The sequence below is a fragment of the Schistocerca nitens genome, chromosome 2 (genome assembly GCF_023898315.1).
Source record: "Schistocerca nitens isolate TAMUIC-IGC-003100 chromosome 2, iqSchNite1.1, whole genome shotgun sequence".
NCBI lineage: Eukaryota > Metazoa > Arthropoda > Insecta > Orthoptera > Acrididae > Schistocerca > Schistocerca nitens.
This window is the reverse complement of record NC_064615.1, coordinates 303,616,813-303,641,836: the sequence shown is the minus strand read 5'-3', so window position 1 is coordinate 303,641,836 and position 25,024 is coordinate 303,616,813. Positions and strand designations below refer to the sequence as shown.

At 40.9% G+C, this 25,024-nt stretch overlaps 1 protein-coding gene across 1 annotated transcript in view; it reads right to left on the bottom strand.

The window, feature by feature from the left end:
• The window catches only part of LOC126236066 (pyridoxal-dependent decarboxylase domain-containing protein 1), an 84,153-nt gene that overhangs the window by 32,858 nt on the left and 26,271 nt on the right, over positions 1–25,024 (bottom strand). The window contains exons 5-9 of the mRNA XM_049945117.1: positions 21,554–21,701; positions 20,203–20,375; positions 13,710–13,781; positions 8,222–8,380; positions 7,798–7,899 (exon numbers count right to left, since the gene is read on the bottom strand). Of these exons, the coding sequence (XP_049801074.1) occupies positions 7,798–7,899; positions 8,222–8,380; positions 13,710–13,781; positions 20,203–20,375; positions 21,554–21,701 (654 nt within the window). The remainder of the gene's footprint in view (positions 1–7,797; positions 7,900–8,221; positions 8,381–13,709; positions 13,782–20,202; positions 20,376–21,553; positions 21,702–25,024) is intronic.

Genomic DNA, 25,024 nt, shown 5'->3' with positions numbered 1-25,024 from the left:
TGTTTGGACTTTTACATGACTACCAACCATTATCATCAGGATGAATGGGCATAGGAAGAGGCAACACACAATATCCTGCTGCAGAGCGTGCTGCACAACATGACAGTCATGACCTCGGTCCCGTTTTTGCCATCGCACCATCTGGATTCTTCCCCCAGACACCAGTTTCTCAGAACTCTGCATATGGGAGCTAGCACAACAATATGTCCTTGGTCCTCACCACCCACCTGGCCTTAATTTACGTTAATTTCTTCCGTCTCAGCATTTATTCACAGTAACTACTACTTTCTTCACTCCATTTTAGTTTCCTACATCTTTCATTTTCTGATTTGTCTATTTTTCGCTGTCCCGCCCTTCCCACCTCTGTCACAAACAATGCACTTAGCTTTTCGCTCTTATTAACTCGTGCATGATGTTTTAGCAGTAATCTCTGTCTTGCATATTCACCTGTCTTCCACCTTTAAGCCCTCAGGTTTTCAAATCTCATCTGGTGCAGCCCCAACAGTCAGCCTTTCCTTCTTATACTGTCCAGTAAGTCTCCCCCAACCCGGGGTTTTTGGGTGACTTTTCTGAACTCTACCCCTTTCCCTAAACCTCCCCAGTCCTTTTCCTTCACCCTGCTTCCTTCCCCTTCAACTCTTCTGCTGGAAGGAGGAGCCACTGGCTCCGAAAGCATGTAATAGTTAAACATTTGTGTGTGTGTGTGTGTGTGTGTGTGTGTGTGTTCCCCTGCCCCCCTTCCTGAGTAGATTTTTTATCTATCCATTTATATTATGTTATTCATCATTATAATGGTTAGTCTGGATGTTGTGTCACTTTTTACGAAGTGCCAGTACAAGATATACTGGATCTTTTGGGTCAATAATTTCTACCTGAGATGATCAAGCTGTTCCACTATGCCTTGACAACAATGTACTTTAATGTTCCGCGACAAATATTATGATATGACAGCTGGCACAGCAATGTGATCACCACTGTCCCTGGACGCTGTGGATGTTTTCATCGAGTACTTTGAGGAGCAAGCTCTGAACTCTGATACATTGTGACCATCTTGCTTCCTACAATACGCTGACACCACCTTCTTCATATCGCTCTATGGTGAAAGTGTAATGTTGCAGTTCCTCTATCAATTGAACAGTGTTCTTCCCAACATTAAATTTACTCTCAAGTTGGAGAAGGAAGGCAGGAGGCTGGCTTGGTCACTCAGTGTACAGGAAATTTACGTACACTGATCAGTACTTAATCACCAACAGATTTCAACACCCTGTACACAAGAAAGCACTACAGAACATTTGTAGACAGCACAAAGATTATATCAGACAACAAAAATCTAGAGTGAATTTTGAGCTGCTGAAGAGTGTGTTCAGAGAAAATGGTTACGGTAAGGGAGAAATTGCTAAAGCTTTCAAGTGCCAACGAGGAAAGACACTGTGAATCGGCAGAAGAGGCTAAGCCTGTTGATTTCCTTCCATTCTGTGGAGCAACTACTAGCAAGATAGGGTGCATGCTGAATAGACATGGACTGGAAACAGCATTCTGGCCTGCTAGCAAGATGGGGTTAGCTACTACAAACAGCACAGTGAACGCATTATTGTGGCCAAGATAGACACAAAGCCCATGCCTACTACAGTAGTACAAGTTTATATGCCAACTAGCTCTGCAGATGATGAAGAAATTGATGAAATGTATGAGATAAAAGAAATTATTCAGATAGTGAAGGGAGATGAAAATTTAATAGTCATGGGTGACTGGAATTCGGTAGTAGGAAATGGGAGAGAAGGAAACGTAGTAGGTGAATATGGATTGGGGGTAAGAAATGAGAGAGGAAGCCGCCTGGTAGAATTTTGCACAGAGCATAACTTAAACATAGCTAACACTTGGTTCAAAAATCATAAAAGTAGGTTGTATACATGGAAGAAACCTGGAGATACTGATAGGTTTCAGATAGATTATATAATGGTAAGACAGAGATTTAGGAACCAGATTTTAAATTGTAAGACATTTCCAGGGGCAGATGTGGACTCTGACCACAATCTATTGGTTATGAACTGTAGATTAAAACTGAAGAAACTGCAAAAAGGTGGGAATTTAAGGAGATGGGACCTGGAAAATTGAAAGAATCAGAGGTTGTACAGAGTTTCAGGGAGAGAATAAGAGAACAATTGACAGGAATGGTGGAAATAAATATGGCAGAAGAAGAATGGGTAGCTTTCAGGGATGAAGTAGTGAAGGCAGCTGAGGATCAAGTAGGTAAAAATACGAGGGCTAGCAGAAATCCTTGGGTAAAAAAAGAAATATTGAATTTAATTGATGAAAGGAGAAAATATAAAAATGCAGTAAATGAAGCAGGCAAAAAGGAATACAAACGTCTCAAAAATGAGATCGACAGGAAATGCAAAATGGCTAAGCAGGGATGGCTAGAGGACAAATGTAAGGATGTAGAGGCTTGTCTCACTAGGGGTAAGATAGATACTGCCTACAGGAAAATTAAAGAGACCTTTGGAGAGAAGAGAACCACTTGTGTGAATATCAAGAGCTCAGATGGCAACCCAGTTCTAAGCAAAGAAGGGAAGGCAGAAAGGTGGAAGGAGTATATAGAGGGTTTATACAAGGGCGATGTACTTGAGGACAATATTATGGAAATGGAAGAGGATGTAGATGAAGATGAAATGGGAGATAAGATACTGCGTGAAGAGTTTGACAGAGCACTGAAGGACCTGAGTCGAAACAAGGCCCCGCGAGTAGACAACATTCCATTAGAACTACTGATGGCCTTGGGAGAGCCAGTCATGACAAAACTCTACCATCTGGTGAGCAAGATGTATGAGACAGGCGAAATACCCTCAGACTTCAAGAAGAATATAATAATTCCAATCCCAAAGAAAGCAGGTGTTGACAGATGTGAAAATTACCGAACTATCAGTTTAATAAGTCACAGCTGCAAAATACTAACGCGAATTCTTTACAGACGAATGGAAAAACTGGTAGAAGCGGACCTCGGGGAAGATCAGTTTGGATTCCGTAGAAATGTTGGAACACGTGAGGCAATACTAACCTTACAACTTATCTTAGAAGAAAGATTAAGAAAAGGCAAACCTACGTTTCTAGCATTTGTAGACTTAGAGAAAGCTTTTGACAATGTTAACTGTAATACTCTCTTTCAAATTCTGAAGGTGGCAGGGGTAAAATACAGGGAGCTAAAGGCTATTTACAATTTGTACAGAAACCAGATGGCAGTTATAAGAGTCGAGGGACATGAAAGGGAAGCAGTGGTTGGGAAAGGAGTGAGACAGTGTTGTAGCCTCTCCCCGATGTTATTTAATCTGTATATTGAGCAAGCAGTAAAGGAAACAAAAGAAAAATTCGGAGTAGGTATTAAAATTCATGGAGAAGAAGTAAAAACTTTGAGGTTCGCCGATGACATTGTAATTCTGTCAGAGACAGCAAAGGATTTGGAAGAGCAGTTGAACGGAATGGACAGTGTCTTGAAAGGAGGATATAAGATGAACATCAACAAAAGCAAAATGAGGATAATTGAATGTAGTCAAATCAAATCGGGTGATGCTGAGGGGATTAGATTAGGAAATGAGACACTTAAAGTAGTAAAGGAGTTTTGCTATTTAGGGAGCAAAATAACTGATGATGGTCGAAGTAGAGAGGATATAAAATGTAGACTGGCAATAGCAAGGAAATCGTTTCTGAAGAAGAGAAATTTGTTAACATTGAGTATATATTTAAGTGTCAGGAAGTCGTTTGTGAAAGTATTTGTATGGAGTGTAGCCATGTATGGAAGTGAAACATGGACGATAACCAGTTTGGACAAGAAGAGAATAGAAACTTTCGAAATGTGGTGCTACAGAAGAATGCTAAAGATAAGGTGGGTAGATCACGTAACTAATGAGGAGGTATTGAATAGGATTGGGGAGAAGAGAAGTTTGTGGCACAACTTGACTAGAAGAAGGGATCGGTTGGTAGGACATGTTTTGAGGCATCAAGGGATCACAAATTTAGCATTGGAGGGCAGCGTGGAGGGTAAAAATCGTAGAGGGAGACCAAGAGATCAATACACTAAGCAGATTCAGAAGGATGTAGGTTGCAGTAGGTACTGGGAGATGAAGAAGCTTGCACAGGATAGAGTAGCATGGAGAGCTGCATCAAACCAGTCTCAGGACTGAAGACCACAACAACAACAACAACAACAGCAAGATGGGATATATTTTACACCTTTTTAAAGACATAGGTCTTTTGAGTTCCTGGCGTGTATGGTATCCCCTGTGAATGCAGTAGTATTTACATAGATCAAACAATCTGCACTGTTGCCAAGTCTTGTGCGGATCATTCACAAAACATCAAATAAAGGAAATTTGAGAACTCATATGTGGCTGAACATTACCTAGAAAATACGCATAAAATACAATTTGAGAAAAATGAGAGTTTTAGGCCAAACCACATCATAGTTAGATTCTGTTAAACAAAGAAGAGGACTAAATTAGAATGAACAGCACCAAGTTTAACAGAGACCAGGTTTACACTCTTAGTACAGCATGGGGGAGGGTTCTGGACATTGACAAAAGCAAAGACATAGGCTTGATGCTTGTAGGGATACAGGAGTGGCAGTTTCAAATGCGGCACTGGCCTCTCGCACCTGGTGATGTTACTTGAGCCTGCGGCAGATGTAGCTGCTACATGCTGCCCAACTTGCCTTCCGTGCATGCACCACTCTGGCCTTCCTCTAAGGTTCCAGATGCTGCCATTACACCTATACAAGCAGAACACCGTGCCAGCCCTGGCAGTCAATGATTTCAAATCCTTATGACGATGGTGGAGACAGCTGTTTAGACCTCGAGTCGTTAGAAACGACAGGGCTTGTAAACCAAGAAGATTTTATTGAAATGTGCCACTGCAAAAGACTCCAAAGACACATATGTAATCATATCCTTTGTCTGGGCTCAGACTACTTACAAAGTAGATTATCCTTCTCGCAATCTTCCCATTTCTCCTAAAGTGGTATTCTGCCATCCACTCATCTAAACAATACCCTAGTCCAGCCTTCCACCACACATCCTCCCAACACCTTTTCACTCAATTCATATCCCTGTGGAAGACAACAGTGCATGAAGTTTCCATTACACCCACACAACACATACTATGCTAGCCCCATAAAAGGTTTATCCTGTACAGTCAGAAGCAAGGTCACCTACTTAAGAAATAATGTCGTGTATTAATACCATCACAATTTCTGCACAGTATTTTATGTGGTTACCCAGCTGAACACATGGCCACCACCAAATTGCAGCCAATAGCACAGACGACCACTAGTGGTGGAACATGCTGCCGAGCACCACATGCTCTGTTTCGATAGCTGTTTCACAGCCATTACCATATGCTCCCTCCACCTTTACTGATCATGTGCATGTGCACTACATGCACGCACGCACGCACGCGCACGCACACACACACACACACACACACACACACACACACACACACACACACACGCGCACACACACACACACGCGCACACACACACACACACACACACACACACACACACACACTTGAGCTACGTACGTGTGAACTGCCCCTGCAACACCAACTTTGATCCCATACCATCACAGCCTCACTCTGTTGATCCCGTACCCTCGCAGCCTCAATCTGTGCTAACCTCTGCCCCTTGCCCCTAACTTCATTCATCTGTCATCCATATCCTCTTCTCCGTAGTCTCCCTTTTCTGGTATTCTATCTTTTCATTGTAATCGATTTTTCCATGTCGTCATTAGCTACGACCAGAGGGAGCACAGTGGTGCCACATTCCTATCTTGCGTGCCTCCCAGCCCTCAGCCACCAACCCACAACCCTTCAACCCCATCCCCATCAATGCCCCTCCTCTTCACTCCACAAGAGACAGATAACCTGACCCCCCGGTCGAACCCTCACACCCCAGTCGAGCTGCAGTCCTGGCATAAGGTATAGTCAACCAGTAAAATATAGCTGTGAAGGTGCATGTGTTTATATGTGTGGGTATATACAGGCTGTTGGGATATAAGCGCAGATATTTCTATTCACAATTGAGGACAGTGTACTGAACAACATTACATTAGTATTTACTCCATTTACGGACTAATAATTATAGCTATTATAAGTAGTATGTTTTTAGGTTAGTTAGTACCTCGTAGTATGCAAGCCATTATTGTTTATTTTCTCCTGGGCAGCAGATCGGGTATTGAAATGTGAATGCAAATTGGGTAGCCTATACCGCTAGCTGCAGTTCACTTCAAAGAACAGTTACTAACATGCAGTGAACATTAGGTAGTAAATTATGCAATGTCTTTGCAGGAACACTGTTAGGTGCAGAGAAAAAAAAAACTAACACAATGAAATGGGTACATATTAAGATACCAATGATCACAATATCTATTTCCCTAACACTGTGTGTGTGTGTGTGTGTGTGTGTGTGTGTGTGTGTGTGTGTGTGTGTGGGCGCGCGCGCCTGCACCCACGCCCTACAGATCTGAAGAAGCATTTGTCCACAATATAGCAACATTGTCAGTCTTGATAATGTGTCCATTGCCAAGTCAGAACCTCAACTACTCCACGAGACGTTCACTTACTCCATCAAACTTGTTATACATTTCTGATCATTAAACCTGGAACACCAGGAAATAAATAATAAAATTTGACTTGTATGTGCATACGATACAGAAGGAAGAGTACAGCTGGGCAATGAGACAAACTGAGCTCCGATGACAAATACAGATGTCATTACATGCTGTTTCAACTCTATGCCAGAGTTCATATATCATAGCTGCTAGCAGCTCATGGTGTTCCAGCCTTTAGGCAAACTGTGACCAGATGTTCCCATTGGGTGACAGATCTGGCCAGGGCAACAGTCTGACACACACTGCATTGAGGTAGGTCAGGACAGCAGCAGCAAAATGTGGCCTTTCATCATCTTGCTGAAAGATAACGGCACAGAGACTTCTATGATACGACACAGCCACTGGTCTTAACAAGTCAAACTTGACAGCTCTGTACAAATTACAGGCTATACGAACCAGAAGCGACCATGTAGCATACTTAACGGCACTCTATAACATCATGCCAGGAGCTGGGCCCATTTGTCAATGACAAGGGCAGTTTTGCAACATTTGTCATCCTTGCAGCATACAGACGTTTGCCACAATTATAAGCTGGATGCAAAATAAGGACTCATCTGAGAAGATAAGGTACCACTCCTGCATCAAGTGTTTTCACTGTGTACCCCTGTTGGCATATCTTTCTGCTACTATGCCAATGGAAGCCACAACATTGCCACATTGCTGACAAAACTGAGCAAACAATATGTTTGCATTCTCAGGTGCATGTGGGATCACTGATTTATGCGGCACAGCATGAACCTATTGATACCATATTCATATGCTGGTAGTGGAATCCTGTCCAATGCAAGCAGCAATATTGCAAAACGATAAATCTCTGTCTTGATACACTATTATCTTGCCACTGTTGAATTTTCTCCTCTACAAAAGGCATAATGCAAACTTCTCACAACAACCTACATTCAAATGGAATTTCTGAATGGGAAACCTGCTGCATTATCTTTCCTCATATACTGAATGTAGATGGCATTCCCCTGCCTACTTTGTGCTGGTCCTTTGCGTATTACCACATGTAGGTAAACTTCACACCAATTCGACTTTACTGAATGATGCCTTCATGGTGTTGCATGTATAATAGCTAGAAATGTATCCCTCTGATGACTTTTACCAAAGTTAACAACTCCATATACAGGAGACTTACCAACAAACGAAGGCATGGATATTTTGACAATCTTCTCCAGAGTTGTTCTGTCGATTCAAATGCTTGTCGTATCCTTTGATGGATTCCTTCTCTACCCAGAGCCTGAAAAACAACTGAATATAAATGACAGCAACAAATGTTTTAAGAATATTACTACTGAGCACACATCCACATCTGTAAATATTCCACACAGAAAAAAGGGGCAAGAAGGGAAGGAAGGAATTCTATGACTTGTTGAATTGACAGTGAGAGGGGGGGGGGGGAGAGGGGGGGGGAGAGATAGAGAGAGAGAGAGAGAGAGAGAGAGAGAGAGAGAGACTAATAAATGTTTGAAGTTGGGGGTGTAAAACTGTTAAACCATTCCACCTCTCAAGTAGTTTTTAACTTCTCTCTGCTGCTGCTCCTAACTGTTGCACACACTTACCTGAAGAGTGACCCAGAGTGACATACAGCTCAGCCGACGAGTGCTGTGGTCAGCTGTCAAACCAGCAATTATTGGAAGTGTGCTCTCACGAGGCACACCCACAGTAGCGACCAGCCTGGACGGCTTCATACTTGTCTGTTCAAACAGCCTGTACAAAGTCTAATTCCATTAGTCAAGGAAATCATCTTAACACAATAAAATCAAACGACTGAAATTAAGAAAATTTAGGGCTTCACCTTCTAAATGTTGCATATATAGTATAGAAAACTGTGGGTCTACTATCAGACAAGACTTTTGGACCTGCCCTGTTAACATAGAAACACTGATGACAACTGAAAGCCCAAGGTGAAAAAATAAAAAAACTGTGACACATGCCCCTTTTCCTTGATCATCAAACCCGTGTCACCAAGACGTGATGAATATTTAATAGAGCCAAAGGGAGGATAAGAGCCTGGTACACTTGTCACATGCCTTCAGAGGAAGGGCCTGTTCAAGAACATTTTTCCACACAAGTGACTCATTATTTACCCCCCCCCCCCCCCAGCCGCCCCCCCACCAATTTCCCTCATACATTTTCCTGTGTCAGTTTTTGCTACTACTTGCTATTAAGCATTGCTACGCGCTGTATAAAAGTCTTGCCCTTAGGGATTCCTCTCAGCTTGACACCCCACACAGCAACTACTATGATACATCCTGCATGGAAAGGTACAGCTGCTGAGCCTCTGGCACTTCTCTCAGTTTGGCTTTGTCGCCCCAAGCAGCAGCTTGTTTTGCTTTCGCTTTAAATTGGCCCTGTTCAAATGTAGAACACATGACGGTATCACAGACAGTTGTTTGCATTTATTCTACATAAGTTTTATCGTATCTTCAATGTAAAAGTTTTTCCATCACAAAAATTAGTTATCCCATAGATTTCATTTTACACAAGTTACAACAAAGGCCAAAAGGTTTGAATATTTTTCTAAGTGTAATTTACGTAACATTTTATGGAAACTTATCGTTCACTTAACAAAACTATTATTATGTTCTAAAAACACACAACTTTTTCATAAATAATATGATATTTTGTAAAAGTCAAATATACTGTCTTTTACTGTGGCATATTTTATAATCTGGAGATTTCTCTTTTGTAATTTTATAAAATAAATTTTATCATTATTTTATTCCTTTGCAAAAGTGAGGGAAGATAAGTTTACATAAAATTGTTAATAATACAGAAACCTGATGTCATTATAATCATTAATCTGAACAATACAGCCTCTAGAACACTCTAGAAGTTCATGTTTCAATATATAGAACTGAATACATACCAAATTACGAGTCAGTAGCTGACAGTCAAGAGGTGCATTAGTCTTTGTTTCAGCAGCCTACAATACATCTGTTGTCTCATAAAGGCACAAGTAAGAAGCTATATTTAGTGCTAAAAAGCTGAATAGTAGATTTTCACTCTTGCGACAAGTTAAAATGAGGAATAAAATGTGCTGTAATTTGAGAAACTGTTTTTAGTCTGTCAGTAAAAAAATCCGAGGCCTATGATCATTTCCTACCAAACTGATAAGTAATGTACTGAGGATAAGCAAAAAGATGAGTACATTTTTCTTTATATTATTAATCATGGAACTTTTTAGTAAATGATTTCTCTTTCCTTTAAATTTAAAAATGTTTTACATTAGCAATTTGTGATGCAAGAAGTGTACACAATTTGGATACAAAACAGCAAGAGTTGTGTTTCATGTAATTTTAAAAAGAGGACCATTTCACTACTTCAAAAATTTGATTACAACACTGGATTTTTCAAAACAATTACAGTGACGAGGTATTTTCCTGTGAGTACTGGAGGTGAGTGCAGTTCTGGTATTCAGCGTAGCTCTGCTGAGCAAATCTCTCCAATCACATATTTTAAGATCCTCAGGTGAAGCTGTTAGATGCCTACCATTCCAAAAATGAAACCAAAAATTAGCATAAACTTTTTATAGTTTGAAATGGTGTTGCTCAAATAAATTTAAATTCGCATAGAAATAGCTGAAAAGTAACATACATGTTTTTTGGCCAATATGATGATGTCGCACGGAAAACCTGTTACCTAACAACTGGGGAAGGAGGTCAAACAGCCCACAGAATCTTAAAATTTGCCCCACGTCTGTCAACTGGCTCTTTGTACAATATAAAACACACTGCAGTAAAACGGGGTTCGGCATGTAGAACAGGATGCAGCATGTAGTACTGAAAATTGCTCGACCCAGTGGCGGGCTCAAGTATTCCTCCCGCATTCATGGCTGGAAGAGGACTGCTGCAACCACGTGACACACTTCCCTAGCCAAAGTGTGATTTTTCTCATCTTTGTCCTTCCTCCAACTGACTTTAGGTCCTGCACTTTGACATTGAGGTTGGACAGGCAAATGAACAGTTTATCTTATGGAGGTTCTGTTAGCTATTTCATCTCATAAATTCTGCCCTTTATTCCCAAATCATCTGGTACTCAGTAAAACAAGACATCCTTCCCTTTTTTGTGCAGTTAAGGATGGGAGTTCTTGATAACGTTACAATTGGCATTTTTCTTGGAATCTTCAGCGGACTGATATTCAATTGCTTTTTACATTTCTCAAGAACAAGTGGCTGCAACTGTCACAATTTCACCTTCATTACAGGCGGCAAACTAGAAACTTAGCTCACAGCTTGAGGTTATATCAACCTCATGGCACTGCCTACAGGTCTTTCCCCGTGCATTTCGATGGTAGTTTCACACAAGTTACCTGTGATAGGCATTTATGCTAAACACAGAAGCCTGTATCCATTTATTTCGACAGCTCCCACCTATCAGTGGAAGATATGACACTTCCGTATTTCAGTGGTTCCTCTAGTCAAATGGGTCTTTCAGTTCTGCTTCAAAGTGAACACTTATTTATGATTTAATTTTACTATGTGACTGATGTATATTCAGTGATCTTGTTGATGGATCTTCCTGTCAGGCCAACAAATTTTTCTTCTAAGATGGTGGTGAACTATATACTCTTTGATGCTGTAAGCTTCCTCCTTTTCTCCTTCGCCTGTTTCTATCACTTCTGATCATCTCTCTATTTCTATAATCATTTCGCAATGAGCTTGTCTAATGTATGACTTTCTAACAGACCCTCTGGAGATGTACAGCAGAAAAATTGCTACCAAGCCTTCCTCTTGTGGGATGCCACTTACACAGGTGTGGTTTGATAACAGTTCTTAATTTTTTATGGAATACTCATTGTTCTTAAGAATGCACTCTAATAATTCACCCTGCATCAGAGGTGCTGAAATTACACTCATGCTCATAAATTAAGGATAATTGCAGAATGTGATGCCACACAATGTGGCATTTCACAAAACTGGCGCTAATAGCATAGGCACATAGGGAACACACACGACACAGATCTGTCAGTCCATGATACTGATGATAAGGTAAGAAAATTGTCCCGAAACACACGTGCTACAAAACGCCACTGTTTCCTGTGCATGTACCCCGACATCAATATGGGATATGATCACCATGCACACGTGCACAGGCCGCACAGCAGGCTGGCATACTCTGGATCAGGTGGTCGAGCAGTTGCGGGGTATAGCCTCCCATTCTTACACAATGCCTGTCGAAGCTCTTGAAGTGTCATAGGGATTTGAAAACGTGCAGTGATACGTCGACCGAGAGTATCCCAGACGTGCTCGATGGGATTTAGGTCTGCGGAACAGGCAGGCCACTCCATTCGCCTGATATCTTCTGTTTCAATGTACTCCTCCACGATGGCAGCTCGGTGGGGCCATGCATTATCATCCATCAGGAGGAGGGTGGGACCCACTGCACCCCTGAAAAAGCGGACATACTGGTGCAAAATGACGTCCTGATACACCTGACTTGTTACAGTTCCTCTGTCAAAGATATGCTGGGGTGTACGTACACCAATCATAATCCCACCCCACACATTCAAACCACGGCCTCCATACAGGTCCCTTTCAAGGTCTTTAAGGGGTTAGTATCTGATTCCTGGTTCACACCAGATGAAAACCCAGCGAGAATCACTGTTCAGACTGTACCTGGACTCGTCCGTGAACGTAACCTGGGACCACTGTTCCCATGACCACGTACTATGTTCTTGGCACCAGGCTTTACGGGCTCTCCTGTGACCAGGGGTCAGTGGAATGCACCTTGCGAATAAAACATGTCTGTTCAGTCGTCTGCAGACTGTGTGTCTGGAGACAACTGTTCTAGTGGCCGCAGTAAGGTCCCGAGCAACGCTACCTGTAGTACTCCGTGGCTGTCTGCGGGCACTGATGGTGAGATATTGGTCTTCTTGTGGTGTTTTACACTGTGGATGTCCAATACTGTAGCGCCTGGACATGTTTCCTGTCTTCTGGAATCATTGCCATAATCTTGAGGTCACACATAGTGGCACACGGAGGGCCTGTGCTACAACCTGCTGTGTTTGACCAGCCTCCAGTCGCCCTAGTATTCTACCCCTCATAACGTCATCAATGTGAGTTCTTTGAGCGGTTTTCAACACACAGTCACCATTAGCACGTCTGAAAACATCTGCACACTTACTCGCTGCACCATACTCTAACATGCACCAACACATCTCGGCGTATGTGGACTGCTGCCAGCGCGACCGTGTGAAGACCGCAGGTCAAATGCACCGCATGGTCATACACCGAGGAGATTTAAACTCGCAAACCGCCCACCAAAGCGTTGTTTCACGATGTATCAGCATTATCCTTAATTTATGAGCATGAGTGTAGCATATTTAAATCACACACACTACAAGAAAATTGATTATGCACCTGCTGTAACTTGTGTTACGATTCAAAGGTTCACACATATATCCATTTGTATGTGTCAACTTACAACACCACTCACATTCGAAGTTTTTACGTTCACTGTGAAAAGCACTGACAGGAAGTGTAGGAGTTGGCCCTCTTCCACCTTCTGTAACGCTACAAACATTTTTGAACCTCATGTATCTCTCCTGTGGAAACTGTGCAGAGAAAATAAGCAAAAAACACCTTGCACAATGGCATACAGTCATTCTTTTTGGGCTCAATCTGTAAATCAAATGGGAAGAAGCCTCAATGTATGTTACATTAAAAACTTCACAGTGATTTGAAAATACTGAGGTAGACACGGATGCCAGGATGGAATCTATTCTTCCTTAACAACTGCAAAAAAAGTGCACTGTGCTGCATATTCAGATTTCAACAGTAAGTTCAAGGAGGCGTGCGTGTGAGAAGAGCTTCAACACAACGTGAGGAATTTTATATCCGTAGCACAGTCGCACCGAGCCAGCACACCTTCATAAAAGTACTTTTCTGCTGACTTTGAGCCACTGATGTATTGGCATACAAGCAGACGATGTGCAACTTTCACTGGATGGCAGAAAATAATGACTAGTGACACTAAAAATTTGGACCAACTGAAGATTCTAAATTCCTGTTATTGTTTCACTGAATGTACAGGAAAAAAGGATACAACCATAGGCAATGTAGGAATGCCTAACCATGTACCGATCGGCAGAGTAAAGCTATCTGCAATTCTTCCAACCTGAAAAATAGAAAAATTAAGATCAGGATTTGGTTGGACAGTAAATGATTGCTACATCAAGAAAATATCCAAATTAATGTCATTATACAAACACATCTCACAAAACAATAAACCTGTTAAGTGAAGAACTCAAGCAACTCAACTTCTTTTCAACCACATCCTGAATGCTGTTTACATTTTCATTACTGGTATTATAGTGAAAGTCATGCTCATATTTCGGGAAAAGCCACCAGATATGGGCTGTACGGTGGAAGAAGCAGTTAAGTACTGAATGACAGTTTCTTTTGGTTGTCATGGTGGCACACACATTTGTGGATACCATTGTCATTTAGAAACAACAGAGGCGTTTATCAAACAATGGAAAATCCAAGATTGAATAATAATGACAGTATTATGGAAAGGATAGATTGCTACTCACTGTATACTGGAGATGTTGACTCACAGGCAGGCACAACAAAAAAACTGCTAAACAATAAAGCTTTCGCCAAAACGCCTTCTTCCGCATTGAATGACATGCACATAAACACATTCATTCATGCAAACACAACTCACACATATGACTCCCGGCTCCTCTGGTCTTGGCAGCCAGAGAAAGTGGTCATGTGTGTGTGTGTGTGTGTGTGTGTGTGTGTGTGTGTGTGCGCGCGCGCGTGTGCGTGCGCGCGCTTGTGTGTTCAATTCCAAAGAAGGATTTTTGGTCGAAAGCTTACTTGTTTAGCATGTAATGCTTGTCTTCAAGTCAACATATCCACTATAAGGTGAGGATCAATCTATCCTTTTCATAATAAATGTTTTGTCAATTGGATTATCTTCAACTGTGCTTCCAAAGTTTGAGTATAATTATGCATTGCAATAAATTTACTGCTGTAGCCTAAAAACCTCCCCCCTCCTCCTCACCCCTCCCAAAAAAGTTTAATTTTCAAGCATGTGACTGTGTTTTGATTTTATATGGCTGTGATGTCTTTGTGCAGGCAATCTGTCTACTGACAGTTTGTTTCACATTTATATTGGTGTAATCAAATTTCATCTGCATGAAAATATTATGGAGAAAGGCTTTACCTTTATCTGATAATGAAACAGAAGCTGCCAACAAATTGTACATCTAAGATTTCATTTCTAGAGTGAGCATCCACGGAGCCTAATTAAGACAATGAGATGTGGCTCGAACATAATTGTTAAATTTCTAATATGGAAGGAACAGTTTATGATTTGGTGATGTACTGGTCTCTTGAATGAATTTGTCAACTGATTTCTTCTGGGAGGAATTGGTTGCTGATAAACATTATGCATTCCATCTGCTACACAATTCCAGTGGTCAACTTTCCACTTCTTGACTCAATTCGGCATATTCCCTGCTTCCTTGGGGGGGGGGGATCCAAATGATGCCAGGGAGTAGTAAGTAAGGGCAAATACTGTAGACATTATCTGAGGTTGGACTAGATACGTGAAACAGAAAAATTAGATGCGTGAAAAAGAAAAATGAACACATGTGAAGGGATCAGTGGAAACTGCTTGGGAAAGGAAATGCAAAAAGCATTTCCACTACTGGCTGCAGAATGTTTCAGTACCATAGGAATATTTACACTGCATGACAAAATAAATGAAGCACCCAGAACACATGCTCAAATGTCAATGTATCTTTGTAGATGCACACTGTCAGCGGGTAAGTAAATGATTAAGAGTTGCAATTTTCTGTGACAGAGTGGCCAACAGCATGCATTAGTGTTGTTTGTCTTTAGTATCATTACCACGCTTGGTAGGGTATATTAGGGATGTGTACAGTACCACATGTTGAGTGATCACTGTGGATGACACTAAGATGCTGCATACTTCTGTCAGAGCTTTACCAGTACTGGCATAGATTGAAAATGGCCTCACTGTGGGTCTATATTTGCCTGGCTGGTTGAACTGTGGAATGTCCAGATGTGCAGGGCATTCGGATGTGGCCCAATGTTGGACTGTATGGGAATATGAAGGCAAGCATACTCCTTCTCAAGGTTCTGGCTGACCACCTTTGACCGCCCCAAGGGAGGATCCCCCTATTGTGCATCAAGCACATCATAATTGCTTCAGTCTGTGCCTATCATCCTAGAACAAGACTGTACTCCCTGCAACATTCTGTATCATTAACCGTAACTGATCGGAGACCAGCAGCTGCTGGACTAGGTAATTACTGTCCAATGCATAGGCTGCCAATAACAGCACAACACAAACATGTTTGGAGTGGTGCCATGACTAAGAAGCACAGACTATTGATGAATGGTACTGCATTGTGTTCGGCAATGAATCGCTGTCTGCCCTACCCCAGATGACCATCATTGGCAAATATGGCAGTGATCTGGGAAAAGGTCCCTTTCTTCCACTGCTTTGGAGATGCACAGCATTGTTACTCCTGTTGTCATTGTATGGGGAACCATGGTGTAAGACTTCAAGTCACAACTGGTAAAGACCAAGAGAACTGATGCCACAACAGTATGCAATGGCCATTCTGCATCCTCACCTGTTGCTTCTCATACGACAGTATTATGGTGTCATTTTCAACAGAACAACATTCGTCTACATACACCATGTCTCTATGAACTGTCTGTGTGATGTTATGAGGTACTCCTGTAGCTAGCAAGATTCCCAATCTGCTCCCAAAAGTGACATGAGAGGAGTCAACTCTTAATTTCAAATCCATCCTATTGCCAGTATCCAGGATACCAAGGACCAGTTACAGAAGTTATGGACAACCTTGCTTCAGGAGAGGAACCAATAGCTTTATGACACCCTTAAGAACTGAATCAGTGCATGCATCAAGGTAACAGCAGGTGCAACACCATACTGATAAGTGGTCTCTCATACTGCCAAGTTCTTTGCAAATTTCACTCTACTTTGTAATCAATGAAATAACATAAACCCATGAAATTTCATTTCATTTATCCTCCCATACTGGGATGTTCACTTTTTTTTTGTCAGGCAGTGTAATTGTGTATCTTATCGCCCAGCTGAAACATTTACTGAGACGGTGTGAGAAAGGCAAGAAGAAAAACACAAGATCAATGTGGATGGATAATATGAGAGAGAAAATAAGATTTAGACCTCACATCAATAAAGAGTGGATGACATGAGGTAATAAAAGCAACAAGGGTGATTAGTGTTAAACATCTTGTTGACAAAAGGTCATTAGACAGAACAAAATCTGTACTGGTAACAATGGGGAAGAAAATCGGCCATGCTCTTTCAAAGGAACCATCCCTGCATTTGCCTTAAATGATTTATGGAAATTATGGAAAATCTAAATGTGCTAACCATTGTGCAACCATGCTCAGTACAAGGTAATATGGTACAAGGAATCCTTGAGGTGGTACAAATATGTTAATGGAAAGCTCTAGGTGGAATATAACTAATGGAAAGAGTAAAGGAGAAGATTCTCCAAACAGCTGAGAGGTTGAGTGGTCAGTAGGAGGGAGATCAAAACTTAACTGCAGTAAGCAGGTTTAAATGGATAGAGATACGAAGAGACTTGCAGAGCATAAACTAGCATGAAAAGTCACATGAGAACACACTCTGGACTGCAAATAACAGCAGCTGCATCAACAAGAACAATGAACAACTTGCTGGCTTGAATTCAACTATTTCAAATACACATCTTAGACATCTTCAACACTTGTACTTTTTCCTTGCAGAACAACACCCTGGCTCATTTGGCAACTGTAAATCTCTGATTCCTCACTGAAAAGAAAACCGCAATGATGCAACATAACTTTATTCTCAGATTTGTCACATTTGGACTATTTCCCCTTCTTAAAACATAAAATGCAATGAAGGGTCTGGATTCAACTGATTTGATGGCTGACTGAAGGCTGTGGCCACTCAAGGCAATTCTGAACGCCAACATCTCCAAAACATTGGCAGGTCTGTGCCTAATGCTGAGCAATGTGTCACATTACACTTAGAATAAATACAGTCAAATCCACATCTCTCTGATTAAGGATTTATTATTGCCTTAGCCTATGAACTTAATGAACCCACCTAGCACGATATCCCCTACCATTTCCTACATCAGCCACACACTGGCTAAGGTCTGGTTTACCAAGTGAAGGACCACCCATCTCTCAAATGATCAAGGTCATACACAAGCTCATATGCAATCACTATTGAGTTTTCCGCAGTGGCTTGACATCTAGCAATCACATGTAAGATTTAACAGAAACTGATGAAATACTTCTATGGGGCAACACCTCATCGCTAAGCATGCTCAACAACACAACAGCCATGACATCATCAATACCTGCTTCACCAGGTTCCTCTGATCTCTTCCTTTGTGCATGTGTATGTATCAAATGGCTTCCAACATTTATGTGTACACATTAATTTGTAAGATAAACCCATGTCTTAAATGTTTTGATTACAAAGCCCTGTGAAAAAACTGATACATCTCTTAAATTATCATTTTTAGCCTACTTTTCGCGAACCAACTATCATCACTAGCTGCTGAAGACTAATAATGCTCTCCTACTGTTTATTTATTTATTAGCTGAGCAACTGCAAACAGAGAGGCAAAGTGCAGTTTTTAAATCTAACAGAAAAATTAGTGCATGCGATCATGTGAGACATACAAGGCAAACAAAGAAAATACTATCATGCCCAGAAGATGAATCTGAAAACTGTAACACAAATTAAGACACTGTAACACTGAATTGAATGGGGTTGGCAGAAGAAAAGGCTAAATCACGAGATTTTGTGTTAGTGGATGTTAAATGTTTCATTAAACTCAAAGATAAGAACACAGCTCAATAAGACAATTTTCTCATTGACCATTTCAATTAAAATGACATGACACCTTCAAATTCTAAAGGTGGCAGGGGTAAAATACAGGGAGTGAAAGGCTATTTACAATTTGTACAGAAACCAGATGGCAGTTATAAGAGTCGAGGGCCATGAAAGGGAAGCAGTGGTTGGGAAGGGAGTGAGACAGGGTTGTAGCCTCTCCCCGATGTTATTTAATCTGTATATTGAGCAAGTAGAAAAGGAAACAAAAGAAAAATTTGGAGTAGGTATTAAAATCCATGGAGAAGAAATAAAAACTTTGAGGTTCGCCGATGACATTGTAATTCTGTCAGAGACAGCAAAGGATTTGGAAGAGCAGTTGAACGGAATGGACAGTGTCTTGAAAGGAGGATATAAGATGAACATCAACAAAAACAAAACGAGGATAATGGAATGTAGTCAAATTAAATCGGGTGATGCTGAGGGAATTAGATTAGGAAATGAGACACTTAAAGTAGTAAAGGAGTTTTGCTATTTGGGGAGCAAAATAACTGATGATGGTCGAAGTAGAGAGGATATAAAATGTAGACTGGCAATGGCAAGGAAAGCGTTTCTGAAGAAGAGAAATTTGTTAACATCGAGTATAGATTTAAATGTCAGGAAGTCGTTTCTGAAAGTATTTGTATGGAGTGTAGCCATGTATGGAAGTGAAACATGGACAATAAACAGTTTGGACAAGAAGAGAATAGAAGCTTTCGAAATGTGGTGCTACAGAAGAATGTTGAAGATTAGGTGGGTAGATAACGTAACTAATGAGGAGGTATTGAATAGGATTGGGGAGAAGAGAAGTTTGTGGCACAACTTGACTAGAAGAAGGGATCGGTTGGTAGGACATGTCCTGAGGCATCAAGGGATCACCAATTTAGTATTGGAGGGCAGCATGGAGGGTAAAAATCGTAGAGGGAGACCAAGAGACGAATACACTAAGCAGATTCGGAAGGATGTAGGTTGCAGTAGGTACTGGGAAATGAAGGAGCTTGCAGAGGATAGATTAGCATGGAGAGCTGCATCAAACCAGTCTCAGGACTGAAGACAACAACAACAACGACAACAACAACAAAACAGACACCAATAACAAAATTCAGCTTCTATTCTCCATTTAACAATTTGTTTCCCCAATTTAATGGAAAAGAGTAACAACTCTTTTTAACAAATGTTGTTATGTTTTTGTTATAAATTTGTTGTGTTGTTGATAAAACTGCACGAGAGAGTTAACTTACAAAATAAATTATTATTTCATACAGTAAAGTTTGGACCAGACAGAGTAACCAAAAGTACGACTGGGGTTTAACCTTTCATCAGTGGTGAAGGCATTAGAGGCAGAGCATTGGTTTATTTGAGGAAGGATGAATGAGGAACCATCATGGCTTTTGGAGGAAGCAGTTTAAAGAAAACTTTAACCTAGAGAGCCAGACATGGATTTGAACCTTGCTCCTTCCAAGCACGTGTCCAGTGATTGTATTCTGCCCCATCATCACTCTGTCTGTGGAGCTGTGGAGTTATCATCATCCAACAATGGCAATGAACCTAACAGCACTAAACAGTGCTGAAGTTTTCACTCTCTCAATATATCTGTTATAGTTCAGTATTCGACAAAATAATTGCTTACCATTATGTCACCAAGTGGAGATGGTGGCTGAGAATTTGGTGTTGCAATGCTGGGCTGAGCAGCAAGGGCCAGTGCAGCCAAGCCGTGACCACGGAGGTGAAGCCACGCGTCGTGGTGTCTGCACAATTCATAAATCCTAGCAACTGAATCGGCGTGTCCGGCAACAGCTGTCCCTGAAAGGTACATTGTTGGATTGAGGACTGGCAGTTTTTCCATACAAAGTGAAAGCTAATTTTATTTTATGCTACTTTTCACAAACTAGCATAGTAAAGTCAAAGATTAAAAGGTGTTTTTTGTGTTTTGTTTTTTGACATCATATAATACAAGATTAAATTCAGAAGTACACTTGGTCACATACCATAAGGGGCTTCTGAATTGTGGATGAAGATGAGGAGTTTTACATTTACAAAGCAGAAGTAATGAGCTTAGTTTTCAACTGCTTAATCTGGTAGGTAGGTAGGAAGGTAGGTGGGTGGATGGGCGTTGGAGTGAGTGAGTGAGTGGGTGTGAATCTCAAAGTTCCCAGAAATGACCACTCTGTGGTGACCACTGCACACCCGGCCGCTACATTTTAGGTCCAGGGTTGAACATCTGATGTCTGTCGTCCGATTACTGCAGGCACACTGCACGACGTCTGTTTACGGTTGACAATAAATAACTTTGACAACATCTGGCAGCCTTCATTGTCTGTACCTCCCTCCACCTATAGCAGAGAACCACGTGCTCACTTCACTTCATCCATCCCAACACCGTTACAAAACTATACTTTGTTGCACAATCAAACACTAACTGATCAAAATTTCTGGTACCCAATTTTTTCTCTACCTTTTTGTGTCTGACACTGGGAATTAAAAAAATATGGCTACATGTTGATGGGTTTTGTCCAACACATCATGCAATCATAGCACTACATGCTCACAGCGTTCACTGGTCCTAAACAGTAAGCTCTGGGGGCAGTATTCAGGCACCAACTCCGTATTACCATGGAAGGTTTCACATTTAATTAAATACATGCTACCTTCAACCAATTACTGCCAAATAGTTAGATTGGAGTTTGGTTAAAAAAATCAGTACATCAGTTGCTACAGAATTCAGACATCAAACAAAAAATGACAAGTGAGGTTACTTGAACTTGCCTACATTCATCTTATCACTTTTTGTTAGTTGTTTTCAAGTTGGAATTCTGGAAACAGATCAAACACCAATTACTTACCATTAAATCAATATGTCATTTTCAAAGTTACTTGCATAATGAAACAGTGCAACATATAGAAAGAAGTACAAGAACTGGAACATTTAAAGCAGTTTTTAAATATGATAAAAATCCTTTTTTTCTTCCATATGTTATTACCTGCATCTGCCAAAACAATAAGAGGGATCCGCCCTCCAGCAGCATCTTCTTCCATAAGCCTCTCAAGGGCAGCGACATCAATTTTCTGCTGCGATCCAAACATCGTGTTGCAAGGCACTGGGCGAACACAGAACATTGGCAAACCCAACTGTTAAAAGGACAAAATGCTAATACAAATTGGCTTGTCACTGTTGAAACGTATGGAAGAAAACACGAAAAAAGTGAATGAATGCAGATGATGTGAAGAGACAGAGACGTTAACATACATAAAACTAATCACATTTCCATTTCTATGTTTAATTATTTTTTAAAATAAAATGAAAATCTGGATGATATGGCTGCTCCTCTGTGTCCCAGTTGCTAGTGCTCACTTAACCAATAAGACTTAGCTAAAGCATAATAGCCATCAGGAATTTCTTTCTTGATTTTCAGATTGGGGGGAGGGAATGCTGTCCCCAAAACAAAGGCTGATTTGAACCCCATAATACTTAACTAAGCACAGTTCCATTGGAGTAGGTATGCCCTTTTGTCCATCTGACATTTCCAGTCTACAATCACAAGATATTGTCCTTGGACTATCGATTTCAGGCAACAATGATCACCCTCAGATCTGGTACCACTTTTAGTGGTCGATCACTGATATAAATTAATAAAAGCAATGAACCCAGAACAGAATTCTACGGCACCTCCTACTTTACATAATCCCAGCCAGATCAAATCAGTTCCCTGTTTATTGACACTGGAAGGCAAACTTCTGCAGGGTTGCTACAAGTTTCCCCATGTGAAATCCCCTGACTGCCACACTAGTTTTAGCACTTTTCCCGGACAAATTCTGGGATCTCAATGGTAGCTAAAGACTTAAGTTGACAAAAAGAAAAGGACTTCTGTACTTCCAAATATGTGGCCAAAAATCTTAAGTACTAACATCAACATCTTTTGTGGTGAACTGTTTCCAGATGGAGAAAGCAGACCACTGATGTTATATATTTCAATAAACCTTTTGTGACAAAAATATGCATTTCGTTGGAGCCGCAAGACAGATTTAAAATACCTTCACTGATTTCAGAAATAACCTCAGAAAAAATTAGGCCTCTTGAAAGAAGTGTACAAGGCAGGGAGGAGTTGTGTAAACCAACACTATAGGTGACTGCCAATGAAATGATGGTTCTACTATGTTTGTTATTGTTGGTTATTACCCACTGTGTTATTTCGTTTATTTTACAGGTACTGTGTGCTTTTTCTTTCAAGAAATACATGAGTACATAGCATAAAAACTCCCAGGGACTGGCACAATTTTCTTCTTCTCATCATCCATACTTTCTAATATATAAACTACTTTTGAAGTGCCAAAATGTACTAGAATAAACAGAATATCTATAAAACACCACACTGTACAATATACTTGCAGTGAGACAGTTACAATACTTGAAAACCATTGCCCGTGGTCTCTGGCCTGCCCTGGAGCACCACAGTCCTGGGTCCATGGATGTTGTTGTGTGGTCTTCAGTCCTGTGACTGGTTTGATGCAGCTCTCCCTGCTACTCTAACCTGTGGAAGCTGCTTCATCTCCCAGTATCTACTGCAAAATACATCCTTCTGAATCTGCTTGGTGTATTCATCTCTTTGTCTCCCTCTACGAGTTTTATCCTCCACGCTGCCCTCCAATACTAAATTGGTGATCCCTTGATACCTCAGAACATGTCCTACCAACCGATCCCTTCTTCTAGTCAAGTTGTGCCACAAACTCCTCTTCTCCCCAATTCTATTCAATACCTCCACATTAGTTATGTGATCTACCCATCTAATCTTCAGCATTCTTCTGTAGCACCACATTTCGAAAGCTTCTATTCTCTTCTTGTCCAAACTATTTATCGTCCACGTTTCACTTCCATACATGGCTACATTCCATACAAATACTTTCAGAAACGGCTTCCTGACACTTAAATCTATACTCAATGTTAACAAATTTCTCTTCTTCAGTAACGCTTTCCTTGCCATTGCCAGTCTACATTTTATATCCTCTCTACTTCGACCATCATCAGTTATTTTGCTCCCCAGATAGCAAAACTAACTCACTACTTTAAGTGTCTCATTTCCTAATCTAATACCCTCATCATTGCCCGATTTAATTCGACTAAATTCCACTATCCTCGTTTTGCTTTTGTTGATGTTCATTTGATATCCTCCTTTCAAGACACTGTCCATTCCGTTCAACTGCTCTTCCAAGTCTGTTGCTGTCTGTGACAAAATTATAATGTCATTGGCGAACCTCAAAGTTTTTATTTCTTCTCCATGGATTTTAATACCTACTCGAAATTTTCCCTTTGTTTCCTTCACTGCTTGCTCAATATACAGATTGAATAACATCGGGGAGAGGCTACAACCCTGTCTTACTCCCTTCTCAACCATTGCTTTCTTTTCATGCCCCTCGACTCTTATAACTGCTATATGGTTTCCATAAAAATTGTTAATAGCCTTTCGCTCCATGTATTTTACTCCTGCCACCTTCAGAATTTGAAAGAGAGTATTCCAGTCAACACTGTCAAAAGCTTTCTCTAAGTCTACAAATGCTAGAAACATAGGTTTGCCTTTCATTAATCTATTTTCTAAGATAAGTTGTAGGGTCAGTATTGCCTCACGTGTTCCAACATTTTTACGGAATCCAAACTGTTCTTCCCCGAGATCGGCTTCTACCAGTTTTTCCATTCGTCTGTAAAGAATTCGTTTTAGTATTTTGCAGCCCTGGCTTATTAAACTGATAGTTCAGTAATTTTCACATCTGTCAACACCTGCTTTCTTTGGGATTGGAATTATTATATTCTTCTTGAAGTCTGAGGGTATTTCGCCTGTCTTATACATCTTGCTCACCAGGTGGTAGAGTTTTGTCAGGGCTGGCTCTCCCAAGGATATCAGTAGTTCTAATCGAATGTTGTCTATTCTTGCGGCCTTGTTTCGGCTTAGGTATTTCAGTGCTCTGTCAAACTCTTCACACAGTATCATGTCTCCCATTTCACCCTTCATCTACATCCTCTTCCATTTCCATAATATTGTCCTCAAGTACAGGGTGATTCAAAAAGAATACCACAACTTTAGGAATTTAAAACTCTGCAACGACAAAAGGCAGAGCTAAGCACTATCTGTCGGCGAATTAAGGGAGCTATAAAGTTTCATTTAGTTGTACATTTGTTCGCTTGAGGCGCTGTTGACTAGGCGTCAGCGTCAGTTGATGCTAAGATGGCGACCGCTCAACAGAAAGCTTTTTGTGTTATTGAGTACGGCAGAAGTGAATCGACGACAGTTGTTCAGCGTGTATTTCGAACGAAGTATGGTGTTAAACCTCCTGATAGGTGGTGTATTAAATGTTGGTATAAACAGTTTACAGAGAATGGGTGTTTGTGCAAAGGGAAAAGTTCTGGACGGCCGAGAACGAGTGATGAAAATGTAGCACGCATCCAGCAAGCATTTGTTCGC